Genomic DNA, 17,458 nt, shown 5'->3' with positions numbered 1-17,458 from the left:
AAATATTTTTTTTTAATAATAATCAATAAATAATAATAAATAAACACCCTCAAACCGACAAGGACCAGCAGCCAGAAGCTGGAGATTGTAAAAGGGCCATTAAAAAAAAAATTCGGGGGCCCTCACCCCACACACCACAGAGGAGATGAACAATAAAACCCAGAATCAAAGACAAAAGGGAAGGGGGGAATTCCAAGCTTCAGGTACCCCCCCCACTCCATCAGCCTGCAGACAGAGTGCTCCACACACACGAGAGATTTAAACATATTGCCCTTCTTTGCTATTAATACGACGGTTAAGGAGGAGCTCACCGATGGGACCTTGCCCAGATCTTTCAAGGATTTGTGAGCTCCTCACACAATCCAGTCTGGTTAAACCCAGGATGGATCGTAGGCAGGCTAGCCTAAATGTTTCTAACCGGAGAAGATGTTCCATTAGGGGGGGTCCACGTTTCGCAAGCGTAGAGAAGGGAGGGAATGACCGTGGCCGAGAAGACCTGAAGCTTAGTGCGGAGCGACAGACCAGGTAGCTTCCACACAGCGTTACGCAACCGATGAAAAGATATTTCCGCTCGACTGACTCGGAGTGAGACCTCTGCTGTTAAACTGGAGCCAGTCATAAGCACACTGCCCAGGTATGGGAAACTCTCCACTCTCTACACAACTGCCCCATCACCGATTCGGAGTTGTGGGGGTGGAGTGTCCGATGGTACAAAATACCCAGGCAGGTGCTTAGTTTTGGTGGGGCTGATGGTAAGGCCCCATCTCTTAGTGGCACACTCCAGTCTCAGCAGCAGCGTCTCCAACTCCTCCTCTGAATGAGCAGCTATTACCAAATCATCAGTAGACATAACGTGGTTGAGCAATAGGGAGCCATCCCTTGACCGCACCCGGGCAGCGATCAGCCTCCCGTTATATCTGTACCAAATGGAGATTCCCCCGGTACAGCTATTGAAGGCTTCACGAACTACGTAGTCAAAATAGATGTTAAATAATGTGGGAGCCAGAGGACATCCCTGTCGCACCCCAAGGTGTACAGGGAATGGTTCTGACTCCCGGCCACGTAGTTTTACCCGGGCCCGCTCACCATCATGAAGGTCCTTAATGATCATGAGCAGAGGGTCAGGGACTCCAAAAGCACGAAGAACAACCCAGAGCCCAGGCCTACTGATGGTATCATAGGCCTTGACCAGGTCAATAAAGCAGAGAATATGGCATCTGTGCAGGACCGCCCTTTCCTGAAACCGCATTGGGGCTCCGCAAGCCTCTCCTCAGCGTGCCTGGCAAGGCGATGTTGAATAATCCTTGCCAGGACCTTTCCCGGCACACTGAGGAGTGAGATGCCCCTGTAGTTGTTACAGTCTGTGCGGTCCCCCTTCTTAAAGAGGGGGACCACCAGGGCATCCTTCCAATCCTGCGGAACCCGTCCAGTGGTCCAGATTGTTGTTATGATGTCATATAGGGCAGTCTGTGCACAAACGCCACCCTCCCTCAGCATTTCTCTTGGGAGATCGTCTCTACCCGGTGCCTTTCCTGGTCTCAGACTCCGGATCGCCTTCAGTACTTCCTCAACAGATGGCACCTCAGCCAGCCACTCACAGGGGGTGACTTCTTCCAATATTAGAGGCACTGCAGCCTCAGCAAGGTCATCCCCACTTTGTGCCACGATGTTTTCCTGGCTGAGGGATTTCCCCTCCCCCAGGACCTCACAAAAATGCTCAGCAAATCTGCAAACCTGTTCCTGGGGGTCGGAGATTGGATCACCGTTTTTTCCCCTAATGATGGTAATAGGTGTGGCGCTGCAGGTTACTTTTTTGATGGAGTTAAATAGAGATTTGTGATCACGGGCCACTGAGGCAGACTCCATCTCCTCAGCAACCCGCGACCACCACCCATCCTTGCAGAGCCTCACGGCTCTCCGAACCTCCGAGCGAAGGCTGCGGTAAGCCTCCTCATTCTCTGACATGGGATTCTGTAGCCGATGACAGTGGGCCTGTTGCTTTTTCTCAACTATCCTGAACACCTCCTCTGTCAGCCAGGGTCTCTGGGGAGGTCTGGACCGCATACCCAAAGCAGCCATTGCAGCTGCATGAGTCACAGTCCTAAACCTCGCCCATTTACCCTCGACATCAGGAGGAGTGGGGACGATGCCAACCCCAGCCGCAAGCGATGATGAAATTCTCGCTTGCAACTTTCATCAGATAACTGAGACCAGGCCACTTTAGGTTGGAATGGGGTCCTGAGTGTACACCCACCACCGGAGTGGAAGAATGGCAGGCGCATCTTACAGATGACTAGTCGATGGTCAGAGGGCAGATCAGCTTCACGGTAGGTCCTGGTGTCAAGCACATGGGCTCGCATCCGCTGGTCCGTCACTATGTAGTCCAGCAGATGTTCTTGCTTGGACCCGGCATGCATCCATGATGTTGTGTGGATGCGCCAATGCCGGAACAGCGTGTTGGTAACTACAAGCCCATGGGCTGCACAAAATCTAGCAGCCTCCTATCGTTGTTATTGAGCTGATCTGGCCCATACAGACAGACACACACACACACAGACACACAGACACACACAGACATGAGAGAGAGATACAGAGAGAAGTACAGTGTTTATTTAAGTCATCTCACCGGTGGGAGCCATTTCCAGCGTGTGCATTATGGCCTGCACCAGGTCGGCCTTGCGGTCCGGTCCCAGCAGCAGACTCTCCATGGCCTGCTCCTCCAGCAGACTCAGCAGCATGCACACGCCTGTAAACAACAACAACAACACACCTGCAGACAACAACAACAACAACACAGTGGGCGCGGTGGGCAGGGGGGGTGGGTGCGGGGAGAGACGGTACCCAGCCAGTAGCTCTTGTGGTTGGTCGGGTCGAAGAGGTGGCGCGGCAGCAGCGTCAGCGCCGGCGACGAGTTGCCGCCACCGTCTACACCGGCGGCGTCCTCCAGGGCGGCGCTGTAGAGGTCCGGGTTGGCGAACGGGTTGATGTCGACCACGCGCAGCAGGCAGCCGATCACCTCCGCCAGGTCGTAGTAGTCGTCCCGGCTGATGCGCCCCATTTCACGCGCCGTCAGCAGAGCCCACTTGCGCACCTGGGGGTGGCGGGCGGTGGCGGGCGGTGGCGGGCGGTGTGTCCGCGTGTGTGTGTGTGTGTGTGGCAGCGTGTGTGTGTGTGTGTGTACGTGTGACAGAATGTCCGCGTGTGTGACAGTGTGTCCGTGTGTGCGTGTGGCGGTGCGTCCGCGTGTGTGTGTGTGTGTGCATGTGGCGGTGTGTCCGTGTGCGCGTGGCGTTGCGGTGGCAGTGGTGGTCGTGATGGTGGCGATGGTGGCGATGGTGGCGGTGATGCCAGTGGTAATGGTGACAATGGTGATGGCGAGGATTGGGGTGATGGTGGTAGTGATGTGGGGAGTGTTAGTGCAGCGGTTAGCGCTACGCTGCGTAACGAACTCGGCCACCCGAGTTCGATTCCCACTTACGGCCAACACCAGTGACGATTATCTGAACCGGTCCTGGGCCTCCTCTAAGTCAACTCAGCCTCAAATGAGTACCTGGTGCGGTGTGTAGTAAACGTCGCCACTGGGGAGACAAAGGTGGCCGGGCGTGGTGCTGGTCACCCACCCCCTCGTGTCCCGTGCCGGTCTTCATAGGTGCTCACTAAGAGCACTTGCTCCAACAGTCTGTTAAGGCTACATGGGGGATCTTTGTCTTTGAGCGATCCCCACTCACCCAGAAGGGACCAGGATTAGATTCCCGATCAGGGCGCATTTCTGCGTGGAGTTTTTCCTGTTCTACCTCCGTTCTATAAAAGAATATGGTTGGCTACGCACGTTGCAAAATAAGTTCTGCGTACAATGCTACTAACGTTTGTGGCCAGGTGACTTCATGGCTCGAGTGGGGCCTAACCTGGTAAAATAAAACCTCACTTGATATTTTAGTTTAACACGTTGGAGGCTTTCGCGACAAATGGGTTAGATTGGGTTATTTATAAACGTGTCGTAACCCTCCACCACCCGACACGGCCAATCAGCAAAAAAAAGTGTCACGTTGACAAAAGACAAAATAGTTCACTACTTTAGCCCACCGGTGTGTTGAAGAGTGAATCCACAACATTTACAGTTTTTGAGTAGTACGACGTTTCGCTGGTGATTACATCCAGCATCATCGGGCAAATTCGCCAGAATGGTGAAGCCCTCCACTTGCTCCCGGTCTTAAATAGAGCAGCAGGGTGACGTCATCATCAGTTAACCCAATCAGGTGCAGTGATTTGAGGCGGAGGGGGGGTATTGTAAGTATATAATCGATTGGTAATCAGTCAATTGTTATGATTAGTAATGAGTTGTAGATCAGTAATTACAACACCAAACAAATATTAAATTATCTCAAACACAACTGTCGGCAGTGGCAGAACACGCTTGCCAACAAGGCCACTCAATTGATTTTGATAACGTTGAAGTGTTGTGTAAAACTAATTATTACTGGCAAAGACTAATTAGAGAATCCTTTGAAATTGAGAGAAACAGAAATAACTTTAATCGTTCTGATAGCTATAGGCTTAGTGCGGCTTGAAAGCGTATTATTAAATAATACATATTACAATTCCTTATCGGGGAAACACATTAATTAACGGATTACTAATGTAGTATATAATCACAATAACACACATTACAACTAATTACTAATCTACAGCTCATTACTAATCATAACCATTGACTGATTACCAATCGATTATATAATTACAATACCCCCCCCCCTCCGCCTCAATCGCTCTGACAGATACAAGCTTAGTGTGGCCTGGAAGCGTATTATTAAATAATACATACTACAATTCCTTATAAGGGAAACACATACTAATTAACTGATTACTACCGTAGTATATAATTACAATAACACACGTTACAACTACTTACTAATCTACAACTTATTACTATTACTAATCATAACAGTTGTGCCAGTTAAAAGGGTAAAACCTATTCCTATATCTTGTTTGTGGCAAAGGAGGTCTCATAATGTTAATGCTCACCCCGAGCCCTCAATACTCTGATAGTGCGCTGTTTTTGAGTTGTACGCCTTTTGGCGTCTTCTGGTCCAACACCAATGGAGACTAGGCTCTAAGAAAAGCTGTCTCGGGTGTGGACCAATCAAAATCAAGGACAGTGCATATTATTATCAGAGTTGTCTTTTTTGTTTGCATTTTGACTGCTTGTGTTGTGGTCATTGCAAACATGATGCCTTGAATAAAGGTGTCAGTTTTTGTGCCAGTTAAAAGGGTAAAACCTATTCCTATAATTACTAATCTATTATATAATCACAATACACCCACCCCCCCCACCTCAAATCACTGCACCTGATTGGGTTAACTGATGATGACGTCACCGTGCTGCTGCTCTATTTAAGACCGGGAGCAAGTGGAGGGCTTCACCATTCCGGCAGATTGCCCGATGATGCTGGATGTAATCACCAGCGAAACGTCACAGTACTCAAAACTTGTAAATGTTGTGGATTCACTCTTCAACACACCGGTGGGCTAAAGTAGTGAACTGTTTTGTCTTTTGTCAACGTGACACTTTTTTTTTACTGATTGGCCGCGTCGGGTGGTGGAGGGTTACGGCACACTTACAAATAACGCGATCTAACACAAAAACCTTTAAATTTTGATTTAAAGCTTTCGTGACTGCAGTAATTCATATTCTTAGTTTTTTCGGTAAAGTCACGTTGAAGGGAAACAACACAATAATAAAATATATATAAAACAATAAAAAATTCTCACGACGTTTCGACCATAACTCAAACGGTCATCTTCACACCTGAGTTGTAGATTAGTAATTAGTTTCCCTTCAATGTGACTTTACCGAAAAAACTAAGAATACAAAAACCTTTATTATTGATATTTTACCAGGTCAAGTACTACTGCTCTGTGCAACTTCTTTTTCAGAAGCACTCAACCGGACCATCACAAATGGTAGCAGCTCAACAAAGCGGCTTGTCATCATCATCATCACGTGGAAATGTTTAGCAGCAGACAAATACTCTCAACGCATAGAGATACATAGAGATCCATAGATACACACAGAGACCCATAGAGATACATACAGACCTATAGATACACACAGAGACCCATAGACATACATAGAGACCCATAGATACACAGAGACCCATAGAGATACATACAGACCCAAAGATACACACAGAGACCCACAGAGATACATACAGAGCCATAGATACACACAGAGACCCATAGAGATACATATAGACCCATAGATACACACAGAGACCCATAGAGATAAATACAGACCCATAGATACACACAGAGACCCATAGAGATACATACAGAGACCCATAGAGATACATAGAGACCCATAGATACACACAGAGACCCATAGAGACACATACAGACCTATAGACTCAACTAAACTTTGTTTATTTTCGCAGGAAGGCACCACTGGGTTGCTACGTAGCTCTTTTTCAGAAGCCCTGACCTGGCTATAACAAACGATAGCAGCTCGACGTACTGGCAGCTAATCATCATCATCATGACAACGTGGACATTCATAGCAGCAGCCGAAAAGTCGTAATCCACATGAAGTCGATTCTAAATGCGGATTGGTTGAAACAATTGAACACGTAACGCTATCGCGGCCAATATTATCGACTAATTCGAGTACTGGGTTTACTCTCCAACACCCAACCGGTTAGTGCTGTACTAGTATACACTACACGATAATTGTTAATGTAGTAGTGGGTTTACTCTACAACACACAACCGGTTACTGCTGTACTAGTATACACTACACTATAATTGTTAATGTAGTAGTGGGTTTACTCTACAACACACAACCGGTTAGTGCTGTACTAGTATACACTACACTATAATTGTTAATGTAGTAGTGGGTTTACTCTCCAACACACAACCGGTTAGTGCTGTACTAGTATACACAATACACTATAATTGTGAATGTAGTAGTGGGTTTACTCTCCAACACACAACCGGTTACTGCTGTACTAGTATACACTACACTATAATTGTTAATGTAGTAGTGGGTTTACTCTCCAACACACAACCGGTTAGTGCTGTACTAGTATACACAATACACTATAACTGTTAATGTAGTAGTGGGTTTACTCTCCAACACCCAACTGGTTAGTGCTGTACTAGTATACACTCAATATAATTGTTAATGTAGTAGTGGGTTTACTCTCCAACACACAACCGGTTAGTGCTGTACTAGTATACACTACACTATAATTGTTAATGTAGTAGTGGGTTTACTCTCCAACACACAACCGGTTAGTGCTGTACTAGTATACACTCAATATAATTGTTAATGTAGTAGTGGGTTTACTCTCCAACACACAACCGGTTAGTGCTGTACTAGTATACACTATACACTATAACTGTTAATGTAGTAGTGGGTTTACTCTCCAACACACAACCGGTTAGTGCTGTACTAGTATACACAATACACTATAACTGTTAATGTAGTAGTGGGTTTACTCTCCATCACACAACCGGTTAGTGCTGTACTAGTATACACTATACACTACACTATAATTGTTACTGTAGTAGTGGGTTCACTCTCCAACACACAACCGGTTAGTTCTGTACTAGTATACACTCAATATAATTGTTAATGTAGTAGTGGGTTTACTCTCCAACACACTACCGGTTAGTGCTGTACTAGTATACACAATACACTATAACTGTTAATGTAGTAGTGGGTTTACTCTCCATCACACAACCGGTTAGTGCTGTACTAGTATACACTACACTATAATTGTTAATGTTGTAGTGGGTTTACTCCCCAACACACAGCCGGTTAGTGCTGTACTAGTATACACAATACACTACACAATAATTGTTAATGTAGTAGTGGGTTTACTCTACAACACACAACCGGTTAGTGCTGTACTAGTATACACTACACTATAATTGTTAATGTAGTAGTGGGTTTACTCTCCAACACACAACCGGTTAGTGCTGTACTAGTATACACAATACACTATAATTGTTAATGTAGTAGTGGGTTTACTCTCCAACACACAACCGGTTAGTGCTGTACTAGTATACACTATACACTACACTATAACTGTTAATGTAGTACTGGGTTTACTCTCCAACACACAACCGGTTAGTGCTGTACTAGTATACACTACACTATAATTGTTAATGTAGAAGTGGGTTTACTCTACAACACACAACCGGTTAGTGCTGTACTAGTATACACTACACTACACTATAATTGTTAATGCAGTAGTGGGTTTACTCTCCAACACACAAGCAGTTAGTGCTGTATTAGTATACACTACACTATAATTGTTAATGTTGTAGTGGGTTTACTCTCCAACACACAACCGGTTGGTGCTGTACTAGTATACACTATACACTACACTATAATTGTTAATGTAGTAGTGGGTTTACTCTCCAACACACAACCGGTTAGTGCTGTACTAGTATACACAATACACTATAACTGTTAATGTAGTAGTGGGTTTACTCTCCAACACACAACCGGTTAGTGCTGTACTAGTATACACAATACACTATAATTGTTAATGTAGTAGTGGGTTTACTCTCCAACACCCAACCGGTTAGTGCTGTACTAGTATACACTACACTATAATTGTTAATGTAGTAGTAGGTTTACTCTACAACACACAACTGGTTAGTACTGTACTAGTATACACTATACACTACACTATAACTGTTAATGTAGTAGTGGGTTTACTCCCCAACACACAACCGGTTAGTGCTGTACTAGTATACACAATACACTATAATTGTTAATGTAGTAGTGGGTTTACTCTCCAACACACAACCGGTTAGTGCTGTGCTAGTATACACTACACTATAATTGTTAATGTAGTAGTGGGTTTACTCTCCAACACACAACCGGTTAGTGCTGTACTAATATACACAATACACTATAACTGTTAATGTAGTAGTGGGTTTACTCTCCAACACCCAACCGGTTAGTGCTGTACTAGTATACACAATACACTATAACTGTTAATGTAGTAGTGGGTTTACTCTCCAACACCCAACCGGTTAGTGCTGTACTAGTATACACTACACTATAACTGTTAATGTAGTAGTGGGTTTACTCTCCAACACACAACCGGTTAGTGCTGTACTAGTATACACTATACACTACACTATAATTGTTAATGCAGTAGTGGGTTTACTCCCCAACACACAACCGGTTACTGCTGTACTAGTATACACTACACTATAATTGTGAATGTAGTAGTGGGTTTACTCTCCAACACACAACCGGTTACTGCTGTACTAGTAACAAATTGGCGCGTATTGTTCACGTGACAAACCTTACCAATTGGCTGCGTTGGGTGGTGGTGGAGGAGGGTTGAACGCACGCACATTTATATTCACTTAAAAAAAACTTTTCGTGGATAATTTTGGTCGCGAAAGCACTCCTACTACGCCTACTACTACTACCAGGTGTTAAACTCACGTCCGACTTACCATCTCGCTGGGGTGGGTGAACAGGAGGTAGATGCCGGGCAGTTTTTCGTCCGAGTCCACCTTGAAGGAGTGGTGGACGCCCTTCAGCCGGTCGAGCCCCTGGACAAACAGGCTGCCTGCGAGTCCACACAACGCCGCAGCCACCCATTGACCCGACAGAGAGAAGAGAGAGGGAAAACCATTCAAGTCACATTCGTGGGAATATATTAGAAAGCGTTCACGAGATCGTGCAGGTATAAATGCGTCCGTGAACCTGCCACCGCCCCCGTGGAGCCTTAACAGCAAGTTGGGGCAAATGCTGTCAGCCAGCGCCTATGAAGTCCGGCACGGCACACGAGGGGGTGGGTGGCGATGTTTACTACACACCGCACCAGGTACTCATTTGAGACAGAGTCGACCTAGGAGAGGCCCAGAACCGCCACGACAACACAGACACACCACTCGTCACACACACTGCCAGCCACACGCACACACCGGATACGGACGGACGGACACACACGCACGGACACGCCACCCGTCACACACACTGCCATCCACACGCGCACACAAGCACACGCGCAAGAATCCACCCCCCCGTCACACGCACACGCACGCACACACGCACACGCACACACGCACACGTGTCCTTGCTGAGCAGCAGGTGGGCGTGCTGCAGGATCTCCATGAAGGGCAGCTTGAGCGAGGCCTGCAGCTCCATGACGGAGTACGAGGTGACCAGCTCGATGTTATCGCTGTCGTCGCCGTCGTCGCCGCCGCCGTCGTCGTCATCGCCGCCGCCTCCGCCGCCTCCTCTCACTTCCAGCAACGACCGCAACTGCCTGAGCACGCGAGCCTCCTCCAGCAGCCACAGCGGCTGCGGCAGAAGCAGGGGTTGAAGGCGGAGGGGGGCCAACAGTCACCGCCGCCGTCATCGTTGTTGCGTTTCAGAACGCGTTTCAGAATCGGCAGCCTCTGAGGAATCTGATGAGCCGTAGAGCTCTTTGTTTCTTACAGATGTTCCGGCACAGGAGTCGGAGCGTTTACAGCGACAAACGGTACAAACACGCGGTAGGAGTGCACAGTATAGGAATGGTAAAAAAAAAAAAATCACTCAAATGTACACACACAGGAAGCCTTCGATTATAATCCGGAGGCTTATAAGCGACAACAAGGTGCGTGACGTCATTTATGGACGGCCCCTTGGGCTGCACCCATCCCAGGCCTGCTTCAGAAGCTCTCTCGCTGTATTTTTTTACACCTGAAGACGATCGCTTGTGTTGCCATCGGAACGTCGTGATTTAATTGTTTTCTTTTATTTCATGTTACCTACGCGACCTTGCCGAAAAAAAGCAAAGAGCTCGAAGATACTTTGTTCTGTCGTGCTACGCGGTGCCGATCGCCGGACTGGGTTACAGCCTTTGGAACGGTTTTGCCGGCGGTTTCGCCCGATCGGCCCTGGGACCGCCAAATAATAATGGAAGCAGCCGGATAGCCGCGCAGTGCCAGATAATCGATGATCGACTGTACTGTTACGTGTCGGAATCATCAAAATCTTTGTGTGTACCGGAGGATTAATCCGATGAGCCGCGAAGCTCTTTGTTTACCGGAGATGTTCCGACCGGTAAGGGGGGGGGAGGGGGGGGTGGCACACGAGGGTCAGAAAATTTACAACGACAAACGCGACACAAAAACACGGTGGGAGTGCAAAGTATAGCAAAGGTAAGCAAATCACGAAAAAAATAACGTTTAAAAATATATTTTTTTTATGATAGAATCTAGTATTGTCATCAGTATGACATAAGTATATCAAGTTTGCAGTCGATACCACATTGGGAAGTGGGTAAAAATTGAGTTACAAGATTTGAGGATACAACAACAACAACAACAGACAGAGCGAGTTAAATAAAAGCGTGTACAATAAAAAATAAATAACGATCACGTATTTTTATTTTACCAGGTAAGGCCCACTGAGCTATGAGCTCTGCCACAAATGACAGCAGCTCAATGAAGCGGCTTATATCATCATCATCATCACCACCACCACCACGTGGAAATTTACAGCAGCCAAAACAATCGAAACAACATACTCTTTGGTTCTATTGGGTAAAGTCACGTAGAAGGAGAATAAAATAATAAAATAAAACAGTTAAATTCTCACGACGTTTCGGCCACGACACAAGCGGCCTTCCTCAGGTGAAGAAACAGAGTCTATCCAGGAGACAGAGCCCGAGTGGACTCCATCACGCAAGGACTGAGTCTTGTTAAAGCTGATTGTGGGCGGAGTTGGATTAGCATGTTGCCAGCTGCCACCCGGGGCGGATGAGGGAGGAGGGGGCTGGTGGAAACAAGCACTAATTACTCAAAACGGTCAACAAGTACAGCAGCCAAGGTGCGCTGCCGTGCACTGGATAGGCTCTGTTTCTTCACCTGAGGAGGAAGGCCGCTTGTGTTGTGGCCGAAACGTCGTGAGAATTTTATTGTTTTATTTTATTCTCAGACTACGTGACTTTACCGAAAGAACCAAAGAAGATGACTCCTTGCAGCCACGAAAGCTTTAAATCGAAATAACATTCACGGAGGTGCCACAGTGGCTAGGAGATTTTTACTCCCCCCGCCTCGGTATGCAGGAGGAGGGTCGTGGCTTCGATCCCGACCCTGACGCCCGCTGTATATTTGCCGTTTGCGGCATCTCTCTCTCTCCATCCCCGTGGCGGTCGCATGGATTTTTCTCCGGGTCCTCCGGTTTCTCCCCACCCCATTTAGAATTGACATCACGATGCGTTTATAGAGGATTTGGCTGCTGCTATAAACTTCCACGCGAGGACGATGATGAGCCACTTCATTGGGCTATCTCATTTGTGATGTAATGTGTGATAGCCCGACAAAGTTTGGGCCACCTGGCTATCAAATTTTGATTTAAATCTTTCGTGACTACCTGGCTGCCAGTTGTGATGGTCAGGTCGCTTCCCGAAAAAGAGCGACATAGCCGCTCAGTCGGCCTTACCTGGTGAAAATAAGAAGCGTCTACTTCAGGGTAAGAGCGGTAGCTACTACTACTACTACTAGCGCCCCGTTATCGGAGGACCAACTCCGCATAGCCGAGTCGGCGCCCTGACCTCTCCTGGGCCCTGCCCGCCGGCACACCTCCCTCACCTGGCGGAGGTCCGGCGAGGCGGACAGCAGGATGGCGCGCGCCCCGTGGTACTCGGACAGGCAGTCGCGGCAGTACTGGAGGTCCTCCTCGGCGGCCAGCGCCCGCCGCTCGGGCAGCCGGCCCCGCGTGTACGCTCGCAGGAGCCGCACCGCGTCGGCGCTCGGACCTCCGTCGGCGTCGGCGTCGTCGTCGTCGTCGTCGTCGTCGTCCGTGTCGGCGTCGTCCTCCCCCTCATCGCCTCCGTCGCGCCGCGCGCTCGCGCCGGAGGAGTCGCCGCACCGCAGCCAGTGCTGCTGCTGCTGCGGGGTGCACCAGTGGCAGGTGCTCATGATGCCTGCTGGGGGACATGGAAGAGAGGAGAGGTGGATTTCATTTGAGGACTTAAGGGAGGCAGTCACTTCCGCCTCCTCCTCCTGTCGTGCGGCTGACGTGGATGCAGAGCGGCAGACGTTGAACTTCGCTGGCACCGTGACGTAGAGCCAACCGCGCTCATCGGAGGTGCGGGGGAAGGACAAACTCAACACATAAAGCAGTTCTAAAGAAACTAGTTTTCAATTTAGTAAAGTAGTGTCTAGTGCAGTGTATAGTGTAGTAGTGTATAATAGTGTAGTGTAGCGTGTGTAGTATATTGTATAACACATAAAGCAGTTCTAAAGAAACTAGTTTTCAATTTAGTAAAGTAGTGTCTAGTGCAGTGTATAGTGTAGTAGTGTATAATAGTGTAGTGTAGCGTGTGTAGTATATTGTATAGTGTAGCGTGTATATAGTGAAGCGTGTTTATAGTGTAGTGCGTGTAGTGTAGCGTGTGTAGTGTAGTGTGTGTAGTTTCGAGTCCTGCAAAAACAACCCCCTACCTCCCCGTGGTGCCGGATGGGCAACGTTGTCGTGGACAGTGCTGTGGGGGGAAGGGCCAAATCCGATTGGCCCTTTCCCCTCAGGGCGTTTGTGACCACCACAGCGGCTAATCGGGGGCTCTGGATGGGTGCGAGGGGATGGTAACCCGTCCACCTTCAATAAATTACCACTAAACCACATGAAAAATATCAAATTGATAAGCTTGTGCCGGAGGCTCCAGAGGGACAGGCGTCTATGACGTCTCCTGGCCAAACCCCATCTGGCGGAGCCAGGAGATTGAATCTTTACCCTCGGGGCTCCTCCAAAAACAACAAAAAGCCACTACGTGTGGCCACGTGGAATGTTCGAACGCTCACTGCGGAGGAGAGGCTGCCACTCCTCTGTCGGGAGCTGGACCGGTACCGCCTGGATCTCTGTGGCATTCAGGACGTCCGGTGGACCGGCTCTGGCTCCTGCCACAATGAGGGGTGGACAGTCTTCTACTCGGGGCAGGAGACTGCCAAACAACAGCGTGTGGCTCTTCTTCTGAACAAAAGAATGAAGGGGACGTGGGAGCATGGCGGTGAGGTGTGGGAAGCTGTAAGCCCCAGGTTACTTTGGGCTCGCCTTCCTATCAACCGGAGGCGAGGAGTGGTGGTCGTGGTTACTTATGCCCCCACCGAAGACGAACATCCGTGGAGGGATGCAGGCAAAGCCGATGAGTCAGATGCCTTCTATGACCTCCTGTCACAGGTGCTGGCTAAAGTGGCCCCTCGGGATAGAGTCATCATGTTGGGTGACTTCAATGCCCGAGTTGGTCATGATGCTGGCACCTGGTCTGGAGTGATTGGAAGGCATGGGCCAGATCAGCTCAATAACAACGGTAGGAGGCTGCTAGATTTTTGTGCAGCCCATGGACTTGTAACTACCAACACGCTGTTCCGGCATCGGCGCATTTACACAACATCATGGATGCATGCCAAGTCCAAGCAAGAACATCTGCTGGACTACATAGTGACGGACCAGCGGATGCGAGCCCATGTGCTTGACACCAGGACCTACCGTGGAGCTGATCTGCCCTCTGACCATCGACTTGACATCTGTAAGATGCGCCTGCCATTCTTCCACTCCAATGGTGGGTGTACACCTAGGACCCCATTCCTGCCTAAGGTGGCCTGGTCTCAGCTAGCTGATGAAAGGTGCAAGCGAGAATTTCATCATCGCTTGCGGCTGGGGTTGGCATCGTCCCCCACTCCTCCTGATGTCGAGGGTAAATGGGCGAGGTTTAGGACTGTGAGTCATGCAGCTGCAATGGCTGCTTTGGGTACGCGGTCCAGACCTCCCCAGAGACCCTGGCTGACAGAGAAGGTGTTGAGCATGGTTGAGAAAAAGCGACAGGCCCACTGTCACAAGCTACAGAATCCTACGTCAGAGAATGAGGCGGCTTACCACAGCCTTCGCTCGGAGGTTCGGAGAGCCATGAGGCGGTGCAAGGATGGGTGGTAGTCGGGGTTGTTGAGGAGATGGAGTCTACCTCAATGGCCCACGATCACAAATCCTATTTAACTCCATCAAAAAAGTAACCTGCAGCGCCACGCCTATTACCATCATTAGAGGAAAGAACGGTGATCCAATCTCTGACCCCTAGGAATAGGTTTGCAGATTTGCTGAGGATTTCTGAGGTCCTGGGGGAGGGGAAATCCCTCAGCCTGGAAAACATCATGGGACAAAGTGGGGATGACCCTGCTGAGGCTGCGGTGCCTCAAATATTGGAGGAAGTCACCCCCTGTGAGTGGCTGGCTGAGGTGCCATCCGTTGAGGAAGTACTGAAGGCCATCCAGAGTCTGAGACCAGGAAAGGCACCGGGCAGAGATGATCTCCCAAGCGAAATGCTGAGGGAAGCTGGCGTTTGTGCGCAGACTGCCCTACATGACATCATAACAACAGTCTGGACCACTGGACGGGTTCCGCAGGATTGGAAGGATGCCCTGGTGGTCCCCCTCTTTAAGAAGGGGGACCGCACAAACTGTAACAACTACAGGGGCATCTCACGCCTCAGTGTGCCGGGAAAGGTCCTGGCAAGGATTATTCAGCATCGCCTTGCCAGGCATGCTGAGGAGAGGCTTGCGGAGCCCCTATGCGGTTTCAGGAAAGGGCGGTCCTGCACAGATGCCATATTCTCTGTTTTATTGACCTGGTCAAAGCCTATGAAACCATCAGTAGGCCTGGGCTCTGGGTTGTTCTTCGTGCTTTCGGAGTCGCTGACCCTCTGCTCACGCTCATTAAGGACCTTCATGATGGTGAGCAGGCCCGGGTAAAACTACGTAGCCAGGAGTCAGAGTCATTCCCTGTACACCTTGGGGTGTGGCAGGGATGTCCTGTGGCTCTAACATTATTTAACATCTATTTCGACCACGTAGTTCGTGAAGCCTTCAGTAGCTGTATCGGAGGAATTTCCATCTGGTACAGACACAATGGGAAGCTGATCGATGCCCGGGTGCGGTCAAGGGATGGCTCCCTATTGGTCAACCAGGTTATGTATGCCGACGACCAAGTATTTGCGGCTCACTCAGAGGAGTTGGAGGCGCAGCTGCTGAAACTGGAGTGTGCTACTAAGAGGTGGGGTCTTACCATCAGCCCCACCAAAACGAAGCACCTGCCTGGGTATTTTGTACCATCGGGCACTCCACCCCCACAACTCCCTATCGGTGATGGGGCAGTTGTGGAGAGAGTGGAGAGTTTCCCATACCTGGGCAGTGTGCTCATGACCGGCTCCGGTTTAACAGCAGAGGTCTCACTCCGAATCAGTCAAGCGGCATTATCTTTTCATCGGTTGCGTAACGCTTGTGTGGAAGCAACCTGGTCTGTCGCTCCGCACAAAGCTTCGAGGCCTGCCTACGATCAATCCTGGGTTTAACCAGGCTGGATTGTGCGAGGAGCTCACAAATCCTCGAAAGAGCTGGACAAATTTCCATCGGTGAGCTCCTCCGGTAGGCAAGGCTGCGTTGGCTGGGCCATGTAGTCCGCATGCCCAATCACCGCATGCCCAAACAGCTTTTGTCCGGCCGGATCGAGGGGGCTAAACGGGCGCAGCACGGGCTAGAGAAGAGATGGAGTGATGTGGTACAGGAGGATGTGGAGCGGAGTGGACTTGCCGATGACTGGTACCAGCTGTGTCAAGATCGGCCTCTGTGCAGAAGGCTCGTGAAGGTTGCTACTGGACAGTTGGAGACAGTCGCCCTCCAACAACAACAGAGGGCGGAGGAGCGACGCTCACAACAACGAGCGGAGCGCCGGGTGGCTAAAGCACAGCAAATTGGCACAGTAGGGGGCACAGCCAGTCATTTCAGTCAGTCGACTCGTGGCAACTGGGTCTGCCCCGTGACCTCCTGCCGGCGGGCGTTCGACACTTCACGTGGCCTCAAGGTGCACATGGCCTAGCACAAGCGTCGTGGTGACGTCACCGCCACTTAGTGGCGAATAGCGATTGTTGTTGTAGTTTCTTGTGTGTAATGCAAGGCCGTAGCCATGGAGTCAATATTGGGGAGGACCAAAACTTCCAGGGGGTCTGGGGGTCCCCCCCCAGAAAAAAAATCTAAATTTGAAAACGAAATTCCTGCCTAACATATAAATTTTTTTCACTAACTCATAGGAAGGACTTTTTATTTATTTTTTACAAAGTCTACTAGTGTATTGTATTACATTGCTCTGTTTTTTTTCTTTTTTACCACTTCTTGTTTCATTGTATGTAATGGCAGAGATTAGGGATTAATAAAGTACAACCATAACAACAATCATATGAACAGAAATCTATTTCATAGCAATATATTGGGGGGGGGGGGGCATTTTGAGCAAATTTGAATATTGGGGGGGGGGATGTGTGTCCCCCAATATATTATAATTACAGCCTTGGTGTATTGTGTGTAGTACATGTAGTTGTGTGGAGTGTGTGTAGTGTAGTATGTGTATGTACATATGTTGAACTTCTTTTGCACCGTAGCCAACCCTGCTA

At 48.9% G+C, this 17,458-nt stretch overlaps 1 protein-coding gene across 6 annotated transcripts in view; it reads right to left on the bottom strand.

The window, feature by feature from the left end:
* Positions 1 to 17,458, bottom strand: part of LOC142907064 (putative helicase senataxin) — a 108,262-nt gene that overhangs the window by 85,066 nt on the left and 5,738 nt on the right. For 4 of the 6 annotated variants that reach the window (XM_076056001.1, XM_076056004.1, XM_076055999.1 and 1 more), the window contains 5 exons: positions 12,612 to 12,949; positions 10,098 to 10,332; positions 9,480 to 9,595; positions 2,842 to 3,091; positions 2,627 to 2,746 (listed from right to left, as the gene is read on the bottom strand). In XM_076056001.1, the coding sequence (XP_075912116.1) occupies positions 2,627 to 2,746; positions 2,842 to 3,091; positions 9,480 to 9,595; positions 10,098 to 10,332; positions 12,612 to 12,941 (1,051 nt within the window). In that variant the 5' untranslated portion in view covers positions 12,942 to 12,949. The remainder of the gene's footprint in view (positions 1 to 2,626; positions 2,747 to 2,841; positions 3,092 to 9,479; positions 9,596 to 10,097; positions 10,333 to 12,611; positions 12,950 to 17,458) is intronic. The other 2 variants (XM_076056003.1, XM_076056000.1) reach the window with 1 other exon arrangement.

The sequence above is a fragment of the Petromyzon marinus genome, chromosome 74 (assembly GCF_048934315.1).
Source record: "Petromyzon marinus isolate PM22_M1 ecotype Great Lakes invasive population chromosome 74, UKy_Petmar_22M1.pri1.0, whole genome shotgun sequence".
Classification (NCBI taxonomy): Eukaryota; Metazoa; Chordata; class Hyperoartia; order Petromyzontiformes; family Petromyzontidae; genus Petromyzon; species Petromyzon marinus.
The sequence above is the reverse complement of the archived record's forward strand: the minus strand, read 5'-3'. Positions and strand labels throughout refer to the sequence as shown.